This window comes from Ranitomeya imitator, chromosome 2, assembly GCF_032444005.1.
Source record: "Ranitomeya imitator isolate aRanImi1 chromosome 2, aRanImi1.pri, whole genome shotgun sequence".
Lineage (NCBI taxonomy): Eukaryota > Metazoa > Chordata > Amphibia > Anura > Dendrobatidae > Ranitomeya > Ranitomeya imitator.
The window spans coordinates 664,722,058-664,743,001 of NC_091283.1; the positions used below are offsets into that span (position 1 = coordinate 664,722,058).

At 42.4% G+C, this 20,944-nt stretch overlaps 1 protein-coding gene across 1 annotated transcript in view; it reads left to right on the forward strand.

Moving 5' to 3' along the window:
- PRPF19 (pre-mRNA processing factor 19) overlaps positions 1–12,416 on the forward strand; it is a 100,615-nt gene extending 88,199 nt beyond the window's left edge. Inside the window, exons 14-16 of the mRNA XM_069752986.1 lie at positions 1,500–1,670; positions 4,599–4,704; positions 11,083–12,416. Of these exons, the coding sequence (XP_069609087.1) occupies positions 1,500–1,670; positions 4,599–4,704; positions 11,083–11,180 (375 nt within the window). The 3' untranslated portion in view covers positions 11,181–12,416. The remainder of the gene's footprint in view (positions 1–1,499; positions 1,671–4,598; positions 4,705–11,082) is intronic.
- The last annotated feature ends 8,528 nt before the right edge of the window (positions 12,417–20,944 follow it).

The following is a 20,944-nucleotide window of genomic DNA, read 5'->3' on the forward strand; positions in this document are numbered from 1 at the left end:
TAAGTGCTGACACCGCTGGAATGGCAGCGGGAGGGGAGTATAAGGGGTTTTTATTTTATCGGTGCCAAGCATTCAGATCAAGAAAGGAATATCCTAGTAGTGAACTGCCCCTTTAAAGAGTTTTTGCAATAACTGTCCAATTTAATTTGGTCCCTTTTTAAAAAAAAAGAAGCAGCTACTTTTAAGGCTATGTGCACACGTCAGGATTTCTTGCAGAAATTTCCTGAACAAAACCGGACATTTTCTGCAAGAAATACGTACGTGTTTTTTGTGTTTTTTCCGGAGCTTCCCAGTGCATTAAATAGAGGGAAAAACGAAAAAAATCTGCAAAATTAATGAACATGCTGCGTTTTTTTATCGCAATGCATTTTTTTCACGGAAAAAAACGCATCATGTGCAAAAAAAATTGCAGAATGCATTAAAAATTATGGGATGCTTATGTATGCATTTTTGTAAGCGTTTTTCCTGCAGAAACGGCCGAAAAACCCTGCAAAAAACGCGAAAAATCCTGATCGTGTGCATATAGCCTTAATGAACTATAATTCCTAAATCCTTACTCCCATTAGTCTGCAAATACCCTCCAATTGAAGCGGAGTTTGCTGCAATTTGAGTTATCAATATAATTGATTATTGTATAACTGTATCTTCAATATGTTTTGCTAAAATACCAAAACTTGTCTCTCTCCAAATATTTCTGGACCTAACTGAGCTGCAGTTCTTTGCAACAGTAGCTATTAAATATTATATGGAGTTGTTAATCTGAGCACTGTTTACTTCTGGCTGATCTGTGGAGGAGCTGGGTGTCCTAAGGATAGGTCATTAGTAACAAAATAGTGGACAACACCTTTAAACATTTTCTCATTCTCTGCAGCTAATTAAAGGGATTCTCCAAGAAAGTAATAAAATAGCCCATCAAATAGCACCCTTTCCCGTTCATGTGTCAGAACAGGCTGCACTGTGAAGAAATAGAGACCGCTGTGTCTCAACTGTCAGAGGAACTGTATCATATGCACCCATATCTAAGCTGCTGGAGAGGTGTGTGACAGGAGTGGAAATAAATCACCTTGGCTGACCGAGCACAAAGGATTTTTTTTTTCTCCAGCCTCAGACTTCTGTGCTCAGTTAGCCTAGGAGGTTTATTTTTTTTTTCTCATCACACATTTGTCCAATAGTTCTCCTGTATGTGTGCTCACAATACAGCTCCTCTGTCAGTTGATACAGTCCTCAGGAGCTGTTTCTTAATACTACAGCCTGTGATATGTGACTAGGATGGGTTAAAGTTTGAATAGCCTAACGGGGCCATTTTATTGCATTCTTTGGGAACCGCGTTAGTAAATCTAAATGTGCAGGGTGTCAAGTCGATATTTGTTTTGTAGTTCAATTATTTTGTGTGAGAAATGTATCTGCACAGTACTTTTAGTTCAGATTGTGCACATTTTGTTTGTATCCTTTTAGGCATAAATACAATTTATTAATGTTCTGTCTGTGGTGTTTATCAGGAACGATCAAATGTGGCCAATTTTCCTGGACATTCTGGTCCTGTATCATGTGTGGCATTTTCAGAAAATGGTTATTACTTGGCGACTGCGGCTGATGATTCCAGTGTCAAACTGTGGGATTTACGGAAGCTAAAGAACTTTAAGACACTGCAGCTAGAAGAAGGATACCAGGTATGAAAACTTACAAGAATTCATGTGCAATCCATAGATACATATTCTATGCCTAAAGTGAACTGGTCACCTCACTTTTCTCCCATGAATCTTTTTTTCTATTTTTTTCTAACCCTCCACATACTCAGTACATTGTCATTGTTTCTTCCTTGCCCAGTATGTAAATTTCCCTGCTTGGCTGAGCACCATAGCGTAGTTACAGATCCTGTGCAGTTGCAAGGCTAGTAGAATGCTACCCTACATCATCACATTCCCACATCACTTCTCACCAGTAGTGCAATGGAAATACTAGCAAAGTAAGCGTGCACTTTTATGTGCTTGCACTAGTTACAGCCAACTAGTTAGCTAGTTGTTAGCAGGTGCAAGGTTTGGGAGGCTTGCTCTTAAAAGCAGAGGAGTGTCCCTCTTCTATGATTGCCAGGCATTCTCTGTGAGCAAGAAAAATAAAAACATTGGAGTCAAGTTTTCACCAAAGACTCTTCTGTACCCATTTGCAAATGGCACGGGAAAAGTTCAGAAACCAAATACAAAGGTATGGCAGGAGTACTTCACTAAGGTTTTGGCATTTAACAAAGCTGATTTTGTTGGACTATCCAAATTATTTGGGTTGGTAAATTGAAATGACAGGTCCTCTTTAACACCTTGCTGACAGTGGATGTATTGGAATTTCCAATTTGAGAAGGTGTTCACGCAAACAGATGCACCAGTATGTCATGGTGATCAAGCAGGCACAGGAGCTGAGCCCACAGCAATCACTGTGGAAACTCTGCTTACAGACTACAAAGCTCTTGCAGCAACATACAAGGTTGCTGCCAGCACTGAGCCTGGTTATTTAACCTTCTACGTGCTGCAATGCACAGCATCCACTAAATCTAGATGGTTGTGAGGAGGGAGCTCCTGGGGCGCCGCCAGTTGTCATGGTAACCGCAGGTCAATCAATGATCTTGGTCTTGTCAGGTATAGTGGCCTGTTATGTCCTCCAATAAGCAGGGTCTAACGGTGTTTGTCACTGACAGTCTAGTATTCTCTGAAATGAGTATTGCAATGTATTAGACCAGCGATCAGGCCGTTCAGTGTCAAACTGTTTTGCCAAACAAAAATAAGTGATATCTGTGTCTGGAATGACCAGAACTATAAAACTTTTGAACCATTTAACCTCCACTTTAGTGCAGTTAGGGAACGGTAGAGAATTTTTAATGCAAATATATTAGAAAATAGTTTAGATTATGGCACTAAATAGATAGTGATGTGGAAGGAAATTTACTTTGCCTTCAGACCATCCCTCTAATTTGCAGCCGAATCTCATGAATGTGTAAAAGAGAACGATAGAGAGGCAGAGTCTCTTAGAAGCAAAGATGGTCAGCAGTTTGCCAATCTGTGAACAACTGCGTCTAAGAATTTGTGGCACAATGAAAGAAAAAAAAATGTTCAACGTAAAATTGCAAAGACTTTGCATATCCCACCATCTACGGTACATAACGTCAAAAGATTGAGATTCTGGAGAAGTCTATAATGGAAAAAGGCTCAGTCATTATTAGATGCGTGTGAACTACGGCCCTCACATAGTTCTTCATAAAAAAACAGGCATGGTTTGGTCAGCCATATCACTGCATAGACTCATGAATACTTCCAGAAATCATGGTCTGTGAACACAGTTCGCTGTGCAGTGCACAAACGCAAGCTAAAAGCTTGATCCTGCAAAGAAGAATACATCCAGTGGCATGTCAAAGTTTAGGCACCCCTGGTCAAAATTACTGTTATTGTGAACAGTTAAGCAAGTTACATATAGAAGGATAAAAGTGCAAAATATAAAAGTTACATGAACCAGAAAAGTTTAAAAACAGAACGTGAAGCGGCCAACAATAGTACGCTATCCCACACGGTAAAAAGACTAGCAAACTACAAAAACCAGCTCCTGCTTCCTCACACTGGATTACTGGGTCCAGAAGAGGAAACGATGTCCACCTACACTATTATACACAGAGCTTGCCTAGCTCCATATGCAGCAAGGCAGAGCTCTAATAATCCCCTTCTGCCTTGTAAGTCGGGCTGTGGCTGACTACTGGCTCCCCGATGCGACAGCTGCATGATCTCTGTGTAGATCTCTCAATCAGGTCCTGAAATCATTCAGGGTCATGTGAAAAGGTATGACTCTAAAAGCTGACCATGCACATTGTATAGGTACTGTGCAATGCTTTTTGTGCGGTTTTGATGTGCAGGCAATACGGGGCCCTTCTTTCAGTTTCAGGAGATGGTTATCAAGGCCCTAACATTTGGCAGCCTGGAAGGTGAGCATCCCAGTACTTCTGAAACTGAAGGTGACTGTATTGTACCAGGGCAACACTTTCCCAAACTGCAGGAAAGGGAGGAACACAGAAAAGTTGCAGAGTATTCGCCAAGAGGGGAATACGAAAAGACACCATTTATCATTGTGAAACCTGGCCTTTGTATTAAGGATTGCTTCAAAGAGTATCACACTTCCACAAACTGTACCACAAGATTTGTTTGTACTCTGTTAACACAAAACCCTTTTATAATCTGATGTACTCCACACAGCTTACACATAACACCACATTAAACGTTGAATTTTATAGTTATGAATTATGAAAATGGGCTTATGTGGGACAGGGAACTTGACCTTTCCTTTTACAGCAGTGGTCTGCTTTTAGAGGCAGGTATTTGCACCCACTGGGTATGGTTTAGGCTCAGTTCCTGCGACTTCTTCTTACCCTTGCACTCGACATCAACCTTGTAATTAGGGCATATGTTAGGAAGGGGTTAATGCTTCCAAGTAATATTGTGAATACATTTCCCTGTTAGTAGCTTTGTTTCTATGACCCTTTATCTACAAAATCCAGTTTTTATGACTCCTTTGCTTGAGAGAAACGTTTACTTTTTTTTCTTCCATTTTTTTTTTCTTTTTAACAGGTGCGGTCATTGGTATTTGATCAGAGTGGCACATATCTTGCAATTGGCGGGACCGACGTCCAGGTTTATATCTGCAAACAATGGGCTGAAGTTTTACACTTCACAGGTCTGTTTCATGGTGCTAATGAGGCTTTTTAATACTAACTGTGAATGTTATTTTTGTGCAGATTAAACTCCATAGATAACGTCTATTAATTTTAGACTTCCGGGTGGAAAAATATTTTCTTCCCATCCTGCTGAAGTGTAAGCCTTATGCATTTGTCAGTATTTTTATCTTCATTTGCATCAGTAGGCTTTTAGTGTCACATGCACAAATCATATGCAGATCGTGTAATTTTTCCTCTTTTGCCTGCACCATATTCTTTGAGACATATCCTCAATCTTGCAATGCCTAGGCTGAAATCACTTTAAAATTCACACTGAAATCTCTGGCTTGTAAGACACTGGGATTTGGGGGTGCATTTGCTTTAACCCTTTTAAAGACCCAGATAACCTTATTTTTTTGTTTTTGCACTTAAATTTTTTTTTTACTTCCAAAATAAGGGAAATAAATAACTGTTATCTGAGTATAGTATTGAGGAATGTCATTAAAAAAATTGAGTATAAGATCAGATCAGGGCTCAACTCCACATGTTGCTTAGAAAAAATCCTATCATCAGAGGACAGAGCTGACATCCACAGCATGGCAGATCAATATCATAAGTCAGTGAGCACATCCAAACTGATAATTTGTTTGATTTTAAAACCCACACAAAATATCAACGCCTTTTGGCTAAACGAGCTGTCATGTTATGTAGCATAAGTAGTAGTAAGGGGTTAAAAGCTCTTTTTCTCCATTCCGGTACATATTATTGTAATCCATTTCTGTATATCGGAGTCGACCTTGTAGGTATGTTCTGATATTGAAAGGTGTAGGGGGCTGTACGGGAATTGTATTCCACTGTGGGAAGTCTTCAGGCGGAGCGATGTCTGCAGCCATCCCGATGTACCACTGATGGAAGCTGTATGACATGTTGTGAACACAGACTAATGATCTTTCACACCCTCACTTACTCCCTGCAGAAATCTGCTTCCACTCATGATTTTATTCCACAAAGTGTAGATATGATTTGGTAAAATCTCATGTTGTGTACCTGCTGCAAGGATTACTCTGCTGAAGATTTTTTATCTTGGTATATGTATCCTTGTAATGAATGTTCTGGATAGACAGTTCCATTCTGTATGCAGTGTGACCGGTCAGAGTTACAATACAGGCTGTGGATATCCGCTTGTACCGGTCACACTGTGACTGTACGTGATTAGGGAAAGGGTCCCTGAACGGTCCCTACAACTGGGGCCCTAACTAAAGGTTCGGGCCACAAGCCTGTTATTCCCTATGCTTGCCAGGAGGCCTGGGAAAGAAGTGCTAGTGTATTAACACGTATGACAGACTGGGATAACAGAAAGCTGCAAACATGCAAAAACACTCTGCAAAGGTAGAGGGAGGGATAGGAATTTAATAACCAAATGGGAAATATCCCTTGGTAAATTTATATACCGTGCTATTACAAATGGGAATAGTACAATGAGGAAAGCGTTCACCCAAAACCGGCACACAAGATCTCCAGTTAAGCCCAGTGTTTCCAAAAAGCTAGGAAACAAAGCTTTCACTGGCAAGGAAGAGGAGCTGTTATAAGATTTTACAGTGAGAGGTAATAACCAGGTCAGGAACAGCTGTGAGATTGAGTTGTAAGTTTGTAACCTCCATAGAAAGGGTCGTTAACCTCTTCAGCACCAAAGGAAACCAAATCCATTTAATATGAAACACACATCGGCTAAATGAAAGATCAGCGACTCACTTTCTGATCCCACATCTCCCAGGAGGACGTGACTTGCCCGTGACAGTGCCTTTTTTGAGACCATTACTACTGTAAGCAATTCCCGTATCATTGCAAGATAAATTTTTCCCCATCCCACTGAAATAGAACTTCTGTTAAAATCTTCGATTCTGTATTCAATGGGTTCTGCTCAAGAGGTTTTCAGGGATAAACTTTTATCCCAGCAAATGTTTACATATAATATGCTAATGTAGATAAAAACTGGAATGACAATAGGCGCAATAGGGTCTTTTCTGGATTACAAAATGGCTGCTGCAGATCTACCAAACGGATAGTATGCAAACTTTGAGATGAAAGTGGATATAAAACCCATGCTGTTGAGGATCCAATATGCAGTAGACCAGATTCGGTTTTATTTGTCTACTCGTTTCCAGGTAATCATACCTTTTCATCAGGACAAACCACAATGATCATTGAAGTTTGCATACATAGAAGTACCATACAATACTCAAACTCCCAACCTCATGCGCTTCAGTCTTTAGCTGGCTGAAGTGGAGAGGTCATGATTACCGCACATATCACCACTGCAGCCAGTCACTGAGCTCTGTGGCTTGTGTTGTCTTCTCTAGCAAAGCTGCTAAGCTCTGTGATTGCCTGAAGCAAGCAGTGAATGTGGTGGTGTTGTGATGTCACTGCTGCAGCCTGTAAACTACAAAGCAGTGGCAGAGGGCAGGTGAGTAACGGCTGTTTGTCATTTTATATGTATACAAGAATGTGAGACAAGTTTTATCTAGGAAATCCTTTACCTACTACTGGACCTCTAATAGACGTTAAACGTCTGTCGTGGTCGGAATTCTACTCTGCACTGACATTCTAAAAAGTCCCTGCATCGTATAGCAGCTGCACGAGTGTTTATTACCCTCTCTGCCTTCCTGATCATTGTAGAAGCACTATGTACATTATAGAAGGCGGTCTCCGCACTTCTTCCTCCAGACCTAGTGACTGTGATTGCTGGGTGTAAGGAGATTGGCACTGCTTGGTCTTAGGAATCCCAGGCACCTCTGATATACATAAAAATATCAAGACTGACCGTCACTTCCAAACAGAAATCAGGTGCGTACAAAGAGTAGCAGTCTCCACACATAACTAACAAAACAAAGTAGTGCTATAGCATGGAAACATGAAATATGAATTGCATTACTGCTCTAGAAAATAAAACAACAATTGAAACTACTTGATGGATAACTTGGCCAATTAAATAGTCTGCTGGGTACACATGAATTGGCAAATGTATGCGCTAAGTATTCTCAATTTTTCTAATTTTCTAGAGCAGTAATGCAATTCAAATGTCATGTTTGCATTCTGTAGAGTGCCACTTTATTTTGTTAATTATGTATGGAGATAACTACTCTTAGTAAGCACCTGTACACACCCGAGTTCTGTTTGGAAGTAACGGTCAGTGTTTGATATTTGTATACATTGGCTCTCTGACTGAGCTCTCCGCCCCTCAACCTCAGGAGGTTTAAATTACAGCAGGATCCTACCTTCCCATATAAATGTAGGCTATCGACACATAAGGAGTCCTAAAAAGAATAGGTCTGAGCAATGAGAATCGCCTTATGGCGGCTGCCGAGTGCACATGAATTGGCCAATTTATGCGCTAAGTATTCTCATTTTTTCCTATTTTCTAGAGCAGTAATACAGTTCATATTTCTTATTTCCATGCTATAGCACTACAGAATGCTACTCTATTTTGTCTGCATTGATATGAAGCCAGGAACACCAATTTCACCTATTAATTTACTAGCTACAGTTACATGGTAAATCAGATTTATTTTTTAAGGATTTAAATGTGAGATAAATGGAAAAATAAAAATAGCATCTGCCAATCAAAATTTACTAGCCGCCTCCACCCTAAAAATAAGTGTCCAATACACTCCACTTTGAAATTACAACACCAAGAAGCAAAAGTCATGACATTGTGGAATCACAGCATGGATATACATGTTAGTAATTTTCAAATTATGAAAAATGGGATCGTAATTTTAAAAACATTTTGATTTATTCACAATCGTGTATGAGCGTCACAGAAATCTCTGCACTTGCACACCTTGGCTGCTGTCAGTGAGGTTAACTGCTATCTAACGTTCTGCCAAGCAGCATGCATTTGGGCACATACAAGTCCATCTCACTAAATTAGAATATCATTAAAAAGTTAATTTCAGTTCTTCAGTACAAATAGTGAAACTCATATATTTGAGTCATTACAAACAGAGTGATCTATTTCAAGTGTTGTTTCTGTTAATGTTGATGATTATGGCTTACAGCCAATGAAAACCCAAGTCATTATCTCAGTAAATTAGAATAATTAACAAAAAACACCTGCAAAGGCTTCCCAAGCATTTAAAAAGGTCCCTTAGTCTTAGGGAAGACGGCTGACTTGACAGATGAAAACCCAAAAGTCATTATCTCAGTAAATTTGAATACTTTATAACACCAGCTTGAAAAATTATTTTAAAATCCAGGATGTTGGCCTACTGAAATGTATGTTCAGTAAATCCACTCAATACTTGGTCGGGGCTCCTTTTGCATCAATTACTGCATCAGTGCGGCGTAGCATGGAGGCGATCAGCCTGTGGCACTGCTGAGATGTTATGGAAGCCCAGGTTGCTTTGATAGCAGCCTTCAGCTCGTCTGTATTGTTGGATCTGATGTCTCATCTTCCTTTTGACAACAGCTCATAGATTATCAATGGGGTTAAGGTCAGGTGAGTTTGCTGGCCAATCAAGCACAGTGATACTGTTGTTTTTAAACGAGGTACTGGTACTTTTGGCAGTGTGAACAGGTGCCAAGTCCTCCTGGAGAATCAAATTTCCAGAGGGAAGCATGAAGTGCTCTTAAAGTTTCCTAATAGACTGCTGCGTTGACTTGATAAAACAGAGGACCTATACCAGCAGATGACATGGCTCCGCAAACCATCACTGAGTGTGGAAACTTCACACTAGACCTCAAGCAGCTTGGATTGTGTGCATATCCACTCTTCCTCCAGACTCTGGGACCTTGATTTCCAAATGAAATGTAAAATTTACTTTCATCTGAAAACAACACCTTAGACCACTGAGCAACAGTCCAGTTCTTTTTCTCTTTGGCCCAGGTAAGATGCTTCTGGCATGGTCTATTGGTCATGAGTGGCTTGACACAAAGAATGGTTTGGTACCCTGTTAGCCAGTAGAAAAAACGATTATAATATATAATGTGTTATAAAGTATTCTAATTTACTGAGATAATGACTTTTGGGTTTTCATTGGCTGTAAGCAATAATCAACATTAACAGAAATAAACACTTGAAATAGATCACTCTGTTTGTAATGACTCTATATGATTTTCACTTTTTGTATTGAAGAACTGAAATAAATTAACTTTATATGATATTCTAATTTAGTGAGAAGTAGTGATGAGCGAGTGTACTCATTGCTCGGGTTTTCCCGAGCACGTGGTCTCTGAGTATTTGTTAGGCTGGTTTCACATTTGCGTTTAAAAACGCAGCGTTTTAAACGCAAACGCATTTGGTGAAAAAACGCGTTTAAACGCTGCATTTTTTAGACGCATGCGTTTTTGCATGTTTTAATAACCACAGCGTTTTGACGCGTTTACATGCGTTTTTTCCAGCGTTTGCGTTTTTGAAACGCATGATAAGTGTGTGACAGCTGCCAATCATCAAAATCAAGAAAACCCACTATAAATAGAAATAGCTAGGGTTAGGGTTAGGATCCCTAGTAACCCTAGGGATCCTAACCCAAACCCTAGGGATCCAAACCCTAAGGGATCCTAACCCTAAGGGACCCTAACCCAAACCCTAGGGATCCTAACCGTTGGGGTTAGGATCCCTTAGAGTTGGGGGTTGGCTTATCAGTGTGTATTCTTGTGTTTTTCTATTAAAACGCATGCGTTTAAAAACGCATGTGCTTAAAAACGCATGCGTTTACATAGACAGCAATACGTTTTTTTGCGGCAAAAAAAAACGCTGCTAGAAATTACTACATGTTGCATTTCTGCAACCAAAAGCAAAAAAAACAATGCGTTTTCAATGTTAAGTATAGGAAAAAAACACATGCGTTTTTTTGCGCAAAAACGCAGCGGCAAAAAACGCAAATGTGAAACCAGCCTTAGTGTTCGGAGATTGCTGCAGCGAGATGATTTGCGACTACTAGACAGCTTGATTACATGTGGAGATTCCCTAGCAACCAGGCAACCCCCACATGTACTTAGACTGGCTAATAGCTTTAAATCAAGCAGCTGAATCAACAAAAACTAAATCTCCGAGCAGTCATAAATTCTTGGAGATCACCCGAGCGTGCTTAGGAAAACCCGAGCAACGAGTACACTCGCTCCTCACTAGTGAGAAGCACCTGTAAATCATGAAGATCCGCTGCTGGAAGCTTTCTTTGCAATTGCTGACTAATGACATCCCAGCATGTTTTAGGCAACACAGGATGATCACAGTAGCATAAGCAACATGTGGACTGAAATTATTGTAGGGTTTAAAATTGGTTAAATGTTGGTTAAATAGTTCAAATGTATCCCTGGCGCTTATTTTTTCAACAAATAGTATCAATGGCTAGCTCTTCCCTTGTAAACTTATTTTCTACATTTTCTCTTCTCTGCAGATCACAGTGCGCTCACAACAGGTCTGGCATTTGGTCAAAATGCAAAGTTTTTGGCATCTACTGGAATGGATCGGAGTTTACGCTTTTACAGCCTTTGATGTGGTTGTCTGGACATCTTCTAATGCTCTTGGAAGCACACAACAGATGATGTTGCACAACATGCTCATGACTTGTAATATAACAGCTGTGTGATTGATAACTATTGGAGTGTATTTTCTGCAGAAGCGAAGATGCTCTCAAAGCAGCAAAATGCTCTCCTACCACTGTTTGTGACTTCTACTCGCCTTTTTATCAGTTTTTATCCTGTCACCTTAGTTATTCCTATCCAGGATATTTTTGTAATATCCAAAAGATATAGCATAAATATCTATTAGATCACCACTGGGACCCACATCTATCTCAAGATAATTCTGTGAATAACTTTGATCTTAAAACCAAAATATATGTGTCCCAGATGGGAAAATGCCTTTTAAAAGGCATTGTCCAGTCCCTCAAAACTTTAGTTGTTTTTTTTTTTTTTTTTTTTTTTTTTTTTTAAACCAAAAGCTGTCTTTGTATTTACTCACCTTACCAATTAACTGCAGTTTTGTCTTTGAATCTTGGTTTGCAGCTATAACCTTTCTACACAGACTTCAAACTTGCTGTTGTGGACACTGCTGCAATCACAACTGCAATAACCACACGTCCTTGACGAAAAATCATTATTGAAGGTCATAAGGCTGGCAGAAGACCCGTTGAGAGGTTGTCGCATGACCTTTATCTGGTATTGATGACAAACCTTAAAGATAGGTCCCCAGTGATGGTGTCAGTTCAACACACTGCTCCTTCACAATGAACTCCTTCAACAACTTGCGCCAAACTGCACCGTTTATACACTAGTGGTTGTTTCCAAGATTGGCAGCTTATCTCTTGTTCACTTGAATAGGAGCTGAGATGCAGCAACATCCCCAAAATGGCCTACGTAGCTGTTACTTTCCGTCTACTGTTTACATATATTCGAAGCTGATGGCAGCACACCCCCACTGATCTGATATAGATTGCCTATCTTGGTGATGGCTCATCAATATCAAAGTAGTAAGATGACTATTATTCAGTTTATTTTATACCAATCCAAACTTTTGGTTTTTTTTTTTTTCTTCTCACTGCTTCCTTTTTAAAACCAGTTTCTTATTAGTTGATCTAAACTTGTTGTTTTTGGCATAGTCATGAAAAGCACGGTTTTCATCTTGTTCTTTCCCTGCATTTAACCATGTTTTATTAAATTAGTAATAAAGTAGTGGGTCACTGACATTGGTTTCTGCATATTTCAAAAATAAAATCATTTTGTAAGTAAACATCCTGTGCACACCTCAATATGAAAATTTAAACGGGGTTCTCAAACTGTGATTAAAATGGCCGATGTCTTTTATTTCAAGCTACAACCCATCCTAGGCACATGCATGTCAGTGCAGATTGCAGACTGAAGAAGCACCTATCAAGATGTCTTGGCTAAAAGGCCGAGGAGCAGCAGCATCATGAACATGCATAACTGATCTCCCCAGTCATCTGCCGAGCACAACTGAAACGGGTGAGAAAAAAAATCTCCTTGGCTGACAGAGCAGGACTGAAACAAGAGTCCGTTCTGCTCAGTTGATTTCCTTTTTCTGAATCCTGCTGTAAAGCTTTCCCACTGAGAAGAGTGGGTTTACCATGAGCAAAGAGCAGAACTAAGGGGGGCATGGCTATGTAGCTGGAGTGAGAAGACGTGCCCTGGGAGAGCTCCTATCCTGATAGTATCCTGCCGCTCAAATCCCCCATAGTGTGGACTGCTTATAATTTGTGCCCCCCTGGGTCCTGGAAGGTGCGTGGCTACTGTGGGGAGTGCTGCGGGGTCTGGAGGAGAGCCAGCGGAGCCCGCCGGAGCAGGAGACTGGTGTGTTGATGGCGGCCATCTTGTGAGCGCGCTCTGAGGAGGCATAGTGCGGCGCCGGTTCTTATCACCCCCGGGACTCCCTCCTAGGCTTTGGAGGCCTCTGAGAGACTGCGGAGTCGGCGATTGAATCCAGGTGCGCTGGAGCTGGGGGACTGTGGACGGCGGTGCCGGTGGAGCTGCGGACACTACAAAGCGCGCGCTCTGGTGAGAGGAGACGTGGCGCTGTGCATCACACATGCAGCGCTGCCTGGGAGGTGGACACGCATCCTGCAATACATCAGGGAACGAACGGTGAGTGCCCTGGAAAATTGGGCCCCGCGTTCCCTTATTTGAAGATACCTACCCTGCTAGTGCACGTGATTTGGAGGGTCTGGCACCCCTCCCCCCTGCTGCCTCTGCCGCTGCTGTGGTCCCCCCCCCCCGGTGCATAGAATCTGCTGAGATCCAAGTGCTGCTGCACCTGCAACTATAAACATTCTATATATACCTGTGGTTGTCTCATAACACCACATAAATAATCTTTGCCGGCTCTGCTAATTATTTGTGATTGAAATTGGGCACTGTTCCGGATTATAACCTCAGCTACTCTGCTGCCTCTCATCTTTATTCAAGATGCAGCACTCCAAGGGATCGGGGGCGGCTGATGGATTGAAAAAATTCGCCAGAGAGGACCCTTCGGATAGTGGGCGGACACTCAAATACCCCCGCGCAGGTCCAGCGTAAAGGTCAATCTTCTGATAGTAATGAGGAGGGGGAACAGGAGGAGTTAACTCTTAAACAGGCCTCTGAACAACTAATGCAGATCATTTCCGTAACCAGATCCGCTCACTGAAAAAATAGAAGATGTACACACTGAGGTGGGTCGTCTGAGACTAGATATGCAGACCATGGGAGGACGCATTGTGGAGGTGGAAACAAGAGCGTCACAGATAGAAGATACTATTACGCCCATGGAGGCTAAATTGACAAAGGTGGCAGGTTCCATTAATGCCTGGAAACAAAAAGCGGATGACTTGGAGAACAGGTTGCGTCGGAACAACATTCGTATTATAGGTCTACCGGAGCGCTCGGAGGGCCAACGGCCTGAGGAATTCCTGGAGAACTGGCTTAAAACTTCTGTGGAAGGCGAATTCTCATCAACCTTCTCTGTGGAGAGGGCCCATAGGGTCCCCACGAAGCCCCTCCCCCCTGGGGCTCCTCCGAGACCTTTCCTGGCATGTATTCTTAACTGTAAAGATAGAGATGCCATTCTACGCCTGGCACGGCAAAAGAGCCCTATCAAGTTCCACAACGCCACAATTTCGATTTTCCCAGACTTCTCCATGGAGCTTCAGAAACCGGGCACGGTTCCTGGAAATTAAGAAACAACTCAGAGATCGGAACGTCATATACTCCATGCTTTATCCCGCTTGCGTGTCGTTCATGAGGGTTCCTCTATATTCTTCACTGATCCGGAGGAAGCGGCTGAGTGGTTACGGGTCCATGAGGGGTCCAGTATGAAGACATCCTAATGCACTTGAGTGGATGGTTATATAATGAAGCTCTCCTTGTGGGTGCCTAACCTACCAACAATACCGAACGCTTAATTTAGCGAGGGTATCCCCGTTTTCATCTGATTATAGGAGCATGGGATTACGCTCCTACATTGTTTGTTTTTTCTTTTTCTATGTTCTATTTGTTTTGTAGGCAGACTCGCCGCCAGTGGATCTCTCGGCCTCTATGTGCTATCCCTAAGCTTTGCCTGGACAATTATTGCTTATTATATAGTGATGTGTGAGTATGGGGTCTGAAATAATATACATGACCTGGAATGTGCGCGGTATCAAATCTCCCCGGAAAAAGATTAAGGTATTCTCACAGATCAAACGCTATCACCCGCATATTGTAGGACTGGTTGAGACACATTTGACTAGAGACACGGCCCGATGTGTACAGAAACCGTGGGTGCAATGGTCCATACACGTGTTTCACACTAGTTACTCAAGGGGGGTTTCACTGTTAGTTCACAGAGACGTTAGATGGGAGATGAGAGGCTAGGAGGGACTCTGAAGGTCGGTTTGTATTTGTGAATGCGCTAATCAACTCCCGTGAATACGTCATATTATGTTTTATAACCCTCCTCCAGCTAATCTATCAATACTTCGGATGGCAATGAGCTTTGCCTTAAACTTTCCAGACGCGAACGTCATCTGCATGGGGGATTTTAATCTAGTCATGGATACTTGCTTGGATAGGCTGAGATTGGGCGACGACGTGGTAGGTGAGCCCTTCTCTCAGACTCCATCCCAATTAGCTTCATTCATGGAGGGTAGTGGTTGGTTGGATCTATGGAGAGTGCGCCATCCAGGGGAAAGAGGCTATACCTGTCATTCATCTACCAGATGATCCCTCTCCCGCCTAGATTATATATTTGGATCATTGGGGTTGGCAACATGGATGGATAGCGTTGAGCATGGCAATAGGGGAATATCTGAACACAGCCCGGTTGTTCTTAAACTTAAATTTAGGCAATCAAATGGCGGCATGGTGTGGAAATTGAATCCATTTTGGCTCAAGTTGATAGATTCCAATGATAAAACTGTGGACCAACTGAAGGATTTCATTTTATCCCACTCGGAGCCCCAGAATACGAATATATTTTGGGATGCCCTTAAGGCATATCTAAGGGGGTGTCTATCCTCCACAATATCTTATATTAAAAGGATGACCTCACGGGAGGATGATGAGGTGGAGCAACGACTAAAAGACTCGGAGTCTGCATATATATCTGACCCAACTAGTGGTAATAGACTTGAGTGGCTAACGTCCCTGAGGCTATATGTTCAGCATAAAGACACTAAATCTAAACGTAAACTATTCTTTACTCGCCAATCCTATTTTGAATTGGGAAACCAGGCTAGCAAATTTTTGGCTTTCTTGGTACGCCAACATAATGTCTCCAACACTATATTACAGATTCGAACACCAGATGGGTCATTAGTGTCCTCGAATGAGGAGATAATTTGCTGCTTTCATGATTATTATAAGTCGCTATATACTTCTAAATGTGACTTTGATATCCCTAATAATCTGGATTATTTATCAGATATAACACTTCCCTTATTGACCCCGGCTCAGCGAGCCTTTATGGATGCGGAGTTTACTTTGGAGGAGGTTGAAAATGCTTTGATGGATATGGCCTCTGGAAAGGCCCCTGGTCCAGATGGGTTTCCCATTGAATTATATAGGAAGTATCGCGATATACTGGCACCGCTCTTGTTGAAAGTGTTCCGGGGAAGGGGTGTGAGAGGGGTTCTATGCCTGACACATTTTACGAGGCAAACATTATTTTACTTAAAAAGGAGGGGAAGGACCCATTGGAGTGTGGATCATACAGGCCTATCTCACTGGTAAATGTGGACTATAAAATTTTTACTAAAATTCTAGCCACAAGATTGAATTCGATCATACTTGACCTTATACATCCAGACCAAACGGGTTTTATGCCGGGCAAAAATACCTCAATTAACATTAGACTGGTCTAGTCAATAGTCCAGTATAGTTCATTGGTACCAGACAACTCCTGGGCATTGGCATCACTGGATGCAGCCAAAGCCTTTGACTCTTGAATGGCCCTTCCTTTTAGCATGTTTGAAAAAATATGGCTTCGGGGATAAATTTTTGAAGTGGGTGGGTCTATTGTATATGAAACCTAAGGCCCGTATAATTGTTAATGGCTCCATCTCTAAGTCTTTCTTACTATATAGAGGGACCAGTCAGGGGTGCCCTCTCTCCCCGGCCCTCTTCGCCCTTGCGATAGAGGCCCTGGCGATACGCATAAGGTCCTCTGTTGAGATTAAAGGTATAAATATAGCTGATCGGGTGGACCCTATTGGTCTGTACGCTGACGATATGGTGATATTTATGGATGAGGTGGAGGTAACATTACTGCGGGTGATAGACACTATAGATAAATTTAGTAGACACTCGGGCCTATATATAAACTGGTATAAATCAGCGTTGATTCCTCTTTCTCATGTTTCATAGCCTGGCCTTGGGACTCTTTCCTCCCTCCCTATTGTACCCAGTTTTAAATACGTGGGCATATATATTTCTCAGAGCAGTAGACTTGATCTACAACTTAACATACTCCCGTTGTCCGAATTAGTTAAACTTAAATTTACAGCTTGGAGCAAACTTCCGTTATCTGTAGCCGGCTGCATTAATTTAATCAAGATTATAATGCTCCCCAAGCTCAGCTACTGTCTTCAACATAGTGCTGTGTTAATTCCTAAATCCTTCTTTACAAGTTTGAACTCTCAAGTTACATCTTTCATATGGGGGACATCTAGGCCCAAACTTAGGCTATCTACGCTACAAAGACCAAAGTCAGGGGGCGGGGCGGCGTTACCGGATTTTTATTTATATTATTTGGCTGGTCAGGTTAAAGCTCTTAATAAATGGATGCCCGATAATTGCCTTCCGAATTCTGAAAGCCATCTTCATGTGACTCAAACAGACTGTCCACTGAATTTTCTAGAATTGGAGAAAATTAATATCCCTCGTATGCTTCCTTTGCTTCGCCTGGCGAGGTCGGTTTGGAGGCAAATTAAAAAAATTGTGGGATTCACGGATGTTGTGGCGGAGATGCCCCTGTGGAAAAATGGCTATTTCTCAACTTTGTTGAATCACCCATCCACTGACTTCTGGATCGGGCATGGTGTCTCCTCAATGGGTGATCTGTATGATGGGGGGATTTTCATGTCTTTCGAGCAATTGCAAATCAAGCATGGTATACAGAGATCCCAGTTTTTTCGATATTTACAGTTAAGGTCAGCCTTACAATCATGAGACAGGCAGATACGGGTCGTGCTATATCCTCTCTACCCTTGATAGGAATTCTCAAATCGCAGGGTCCCCAGGGTCTTATCTCCTCCCTATATACTTACATGCTATCTTCGGGAGATGCGTCTACTGTTAACTCTGTTAAGGAGAAATGGGAGGGACTTCTTTCTGATAGGCAGGGGGAGGAATGGGACGACATTCTTGGATCCCCAATTAAAGTATCCCCATCAGTTAATAGGATGACTCAACTACACATAATACATCAATCGTATTTAACTCCGACACAGCTTTTTAGAATGGGTCGATTTCAAACATCAGAATGTATGCGCTGTCATTCCTTAGATGCAGACTTCGTTCACATGATATGGAGTTGTCCCGTTATTTTTCAATACTGGAGGGAGGTGACATCACTACTTACATCATTGCTGTCCATTCCAGTTCCCCTTGACCCATTAGTTTGTATATTTGGAGTATGGGAGGAGGAGACTTGGGATCACTACATTGATATTTTACGTGAGACGCGCTTTATGGCGAGGAAGGTGCTGGCTTTGCGGTGAATGGGGAGTACAAGTCCAACTAAGGGAGCTTGGATCGAACTGGTCAACTCAATCATTCCATATGAACGCACGTTGTATCGGAACAGAGGGTGCCCGGACAAATTTGAAAAAATCTGGGGTAGGTGGAATTCTTGCCATCTTACTCTATAGACTTGTGTAGTGGGGGTATCGCGTGGAGGCCAAACGTGAGGTACGGCGGCGAGTTAGTAGCGTAGATATAGTTCTAATTCAAGTGTCTTGGTGTTCTAAGTTTTTTCTATCTACAGAATTTCATGTGTTACTATTGATCCAACAGCTTTAATAATCATAATATAACGTTGGTTATAGATGACAGCTGTATTTTATTTTAAACTTAATACGCAATTTATATGTATTACATTTTATGTTCGACATTCTTGGATGCAAAATGTTTGTAACACTATTTTGTTGTTAATAAATGAATTTAAAAAAAAAAAAAGCATAACTAAAGCAAGACAGAAAAAAGCCAATTGTGCTCAAGGCCGCCAAGAAGTTGTTTTTTCGCTTCTGCTTTAGTCCTGCTCTGCGGAATAAGTGAGCAGATCAGTCAATCTTGCCTTGCGCAGGCGTGTACTATGGAGGACCGAGAATGAACTTCAATCCAATATTGCAGCCAGCATGCAGCCAGCGGGTAAGGAAAGGGTGAATCAAACACCCGAAAACCCCGCCTCCATGGCTGAAGATTGTTCCCTCCAAATTCAGGCGACAGTGTCCCTTTAAGAGCACATCATCAATCTGAAGCTGGTCACCCTAACTGAGCTCTGGAGCCTTCCGCCGCTGATCCCAGTTTATCTGAGTACCTAGTCCCCCTCAGTGGACTTTGTGACTAACCGCAACCCATGGTTTCTCTGACCAAGAGATTGAATCCCTCTGTGAACCCTCTGTGGCTCGGAGTGCTCGCAGGACCGATATACATGGTCCCTCTCCTACATGGGAGCCGTCGGCTAGCAGGGGCCGCAAGTATTCTAGAAAAACGTACAGGCGTCTAGAAAACGGAAGTTTTCATTTCCTGATCTCTCCCCTATGATTTGTTGAGAACAGCGCTGAATATGGATCGGATATAGAGCTTCAGAAAAAGAGGGACTCTCCTATTTATACCATCAACAAATTGACGAGCGATTCACTGGACAGAAGCCTCTAAGTGGGATGCCATACCTGGTCTGATTTTTATGGGCAATGGGTCCTTTAAAGGGCACCGATTCCCCCCCACACCTTCAACAGACGAGCACATGCAGTGTCGCCTCCATGTATCCTCTTCTGCATCCAGGCCTAACGCCAGACAACCTGCCCTGTCCACCCGGGGACCTTAACTCTGGGGATGTACAGAGGCACACATTTTTGGCGTCCGAGCACCCCCCTTTGTATCACCACTATTTAGCGGATGATGCAAGAAAGCGGACGATTCCTCTTCACGTCCCTGTTAAGAGGATGGTGGATCGAGGGTTCCCAATTTTCTTCTCTGCACGACGATGGCAAGAGACCTGCTGGTTGCAGCCCCGCATTCTGCCACTTGGCAGACTAACAGGGTAGAATTTCTTGTGGTATACCTACCAGTATCCCTGCCCGATGTATCCTCAATTAAAATACCACAGACGGTCGGATAGCAAATCTGGTTCGTTCCGTCTTGTGGTTTCGGGTTCAGTGCTCTACCCTTCCTTAGCCGCCACATGGGTTGCTTGACCAATAGTCTCCTGGTCAGAGACCTTAACTACTTCGATTCACACAAGTAGCCTTTCCCCGAAGACAGTATAGCTGGCCAATCAAATCTGAGTGGGAGACTAACAAGGGATCGTATCTTTTCTACAGACCCAACCAGCAGTGGAAGCGTTGTCCAGGACAGTCTAGATCTAAGGGATCTTGGTTCCAAAAAGGAGGGTATGAAAAGTAAGACCATTCCTGGACCTCAAACTTCTAACAACCTTGGACAAGGTCCTCCTTTTTCAGATGGAGTTCCTCCGCTCAGCCATTACTTCAACAGACCTCACATTCCTATTTTTTCCCTCTACAATAATCTCTTCGCCTTTCCATTCGCGAACAGCATTCTCAAGTCACGACCTTGCTCTTTGGCCTGGCTACCGCACCAGAGTGTTCGCAAGGGTCATGGCGGTTGTCATGATCTTGCACCCTAGAAGCATGGTCGTCCTGCCCTATTTGGTCGACTTTCTAGCCGCTCTTCAAGGACTACGCTGAGTCGTCTATATCACTTGCAATACCCTCTCACTTGGGCTAGCAGCTAAACTTAGACAAGTTTTTTCCTCATTCCCAGCCCAGCAGATCCTTTTTTGAGGATGATCTGCACAAGAAGGATGGTAATTCTCTCTCGAGTCAAGGTCGTGGCCCTTCAACAGGGAGCTCGTGCACATGATCACTCGTTCCCTCGGTTCATTCAATTCGCTAGGAGGGTTCTGAGGAAAAAGACGTCAATGGAAGCAGTTTCTTTTGCTCCGCTCGTTTTCAGCAAGCCAATCAGGCTTTCAAAGGGTAGTCTCTGAGCTCCTTCCTCATCCAGAGCCTTCTCCTGGTCCAATGGTTATTAGGGAATACCAATGCC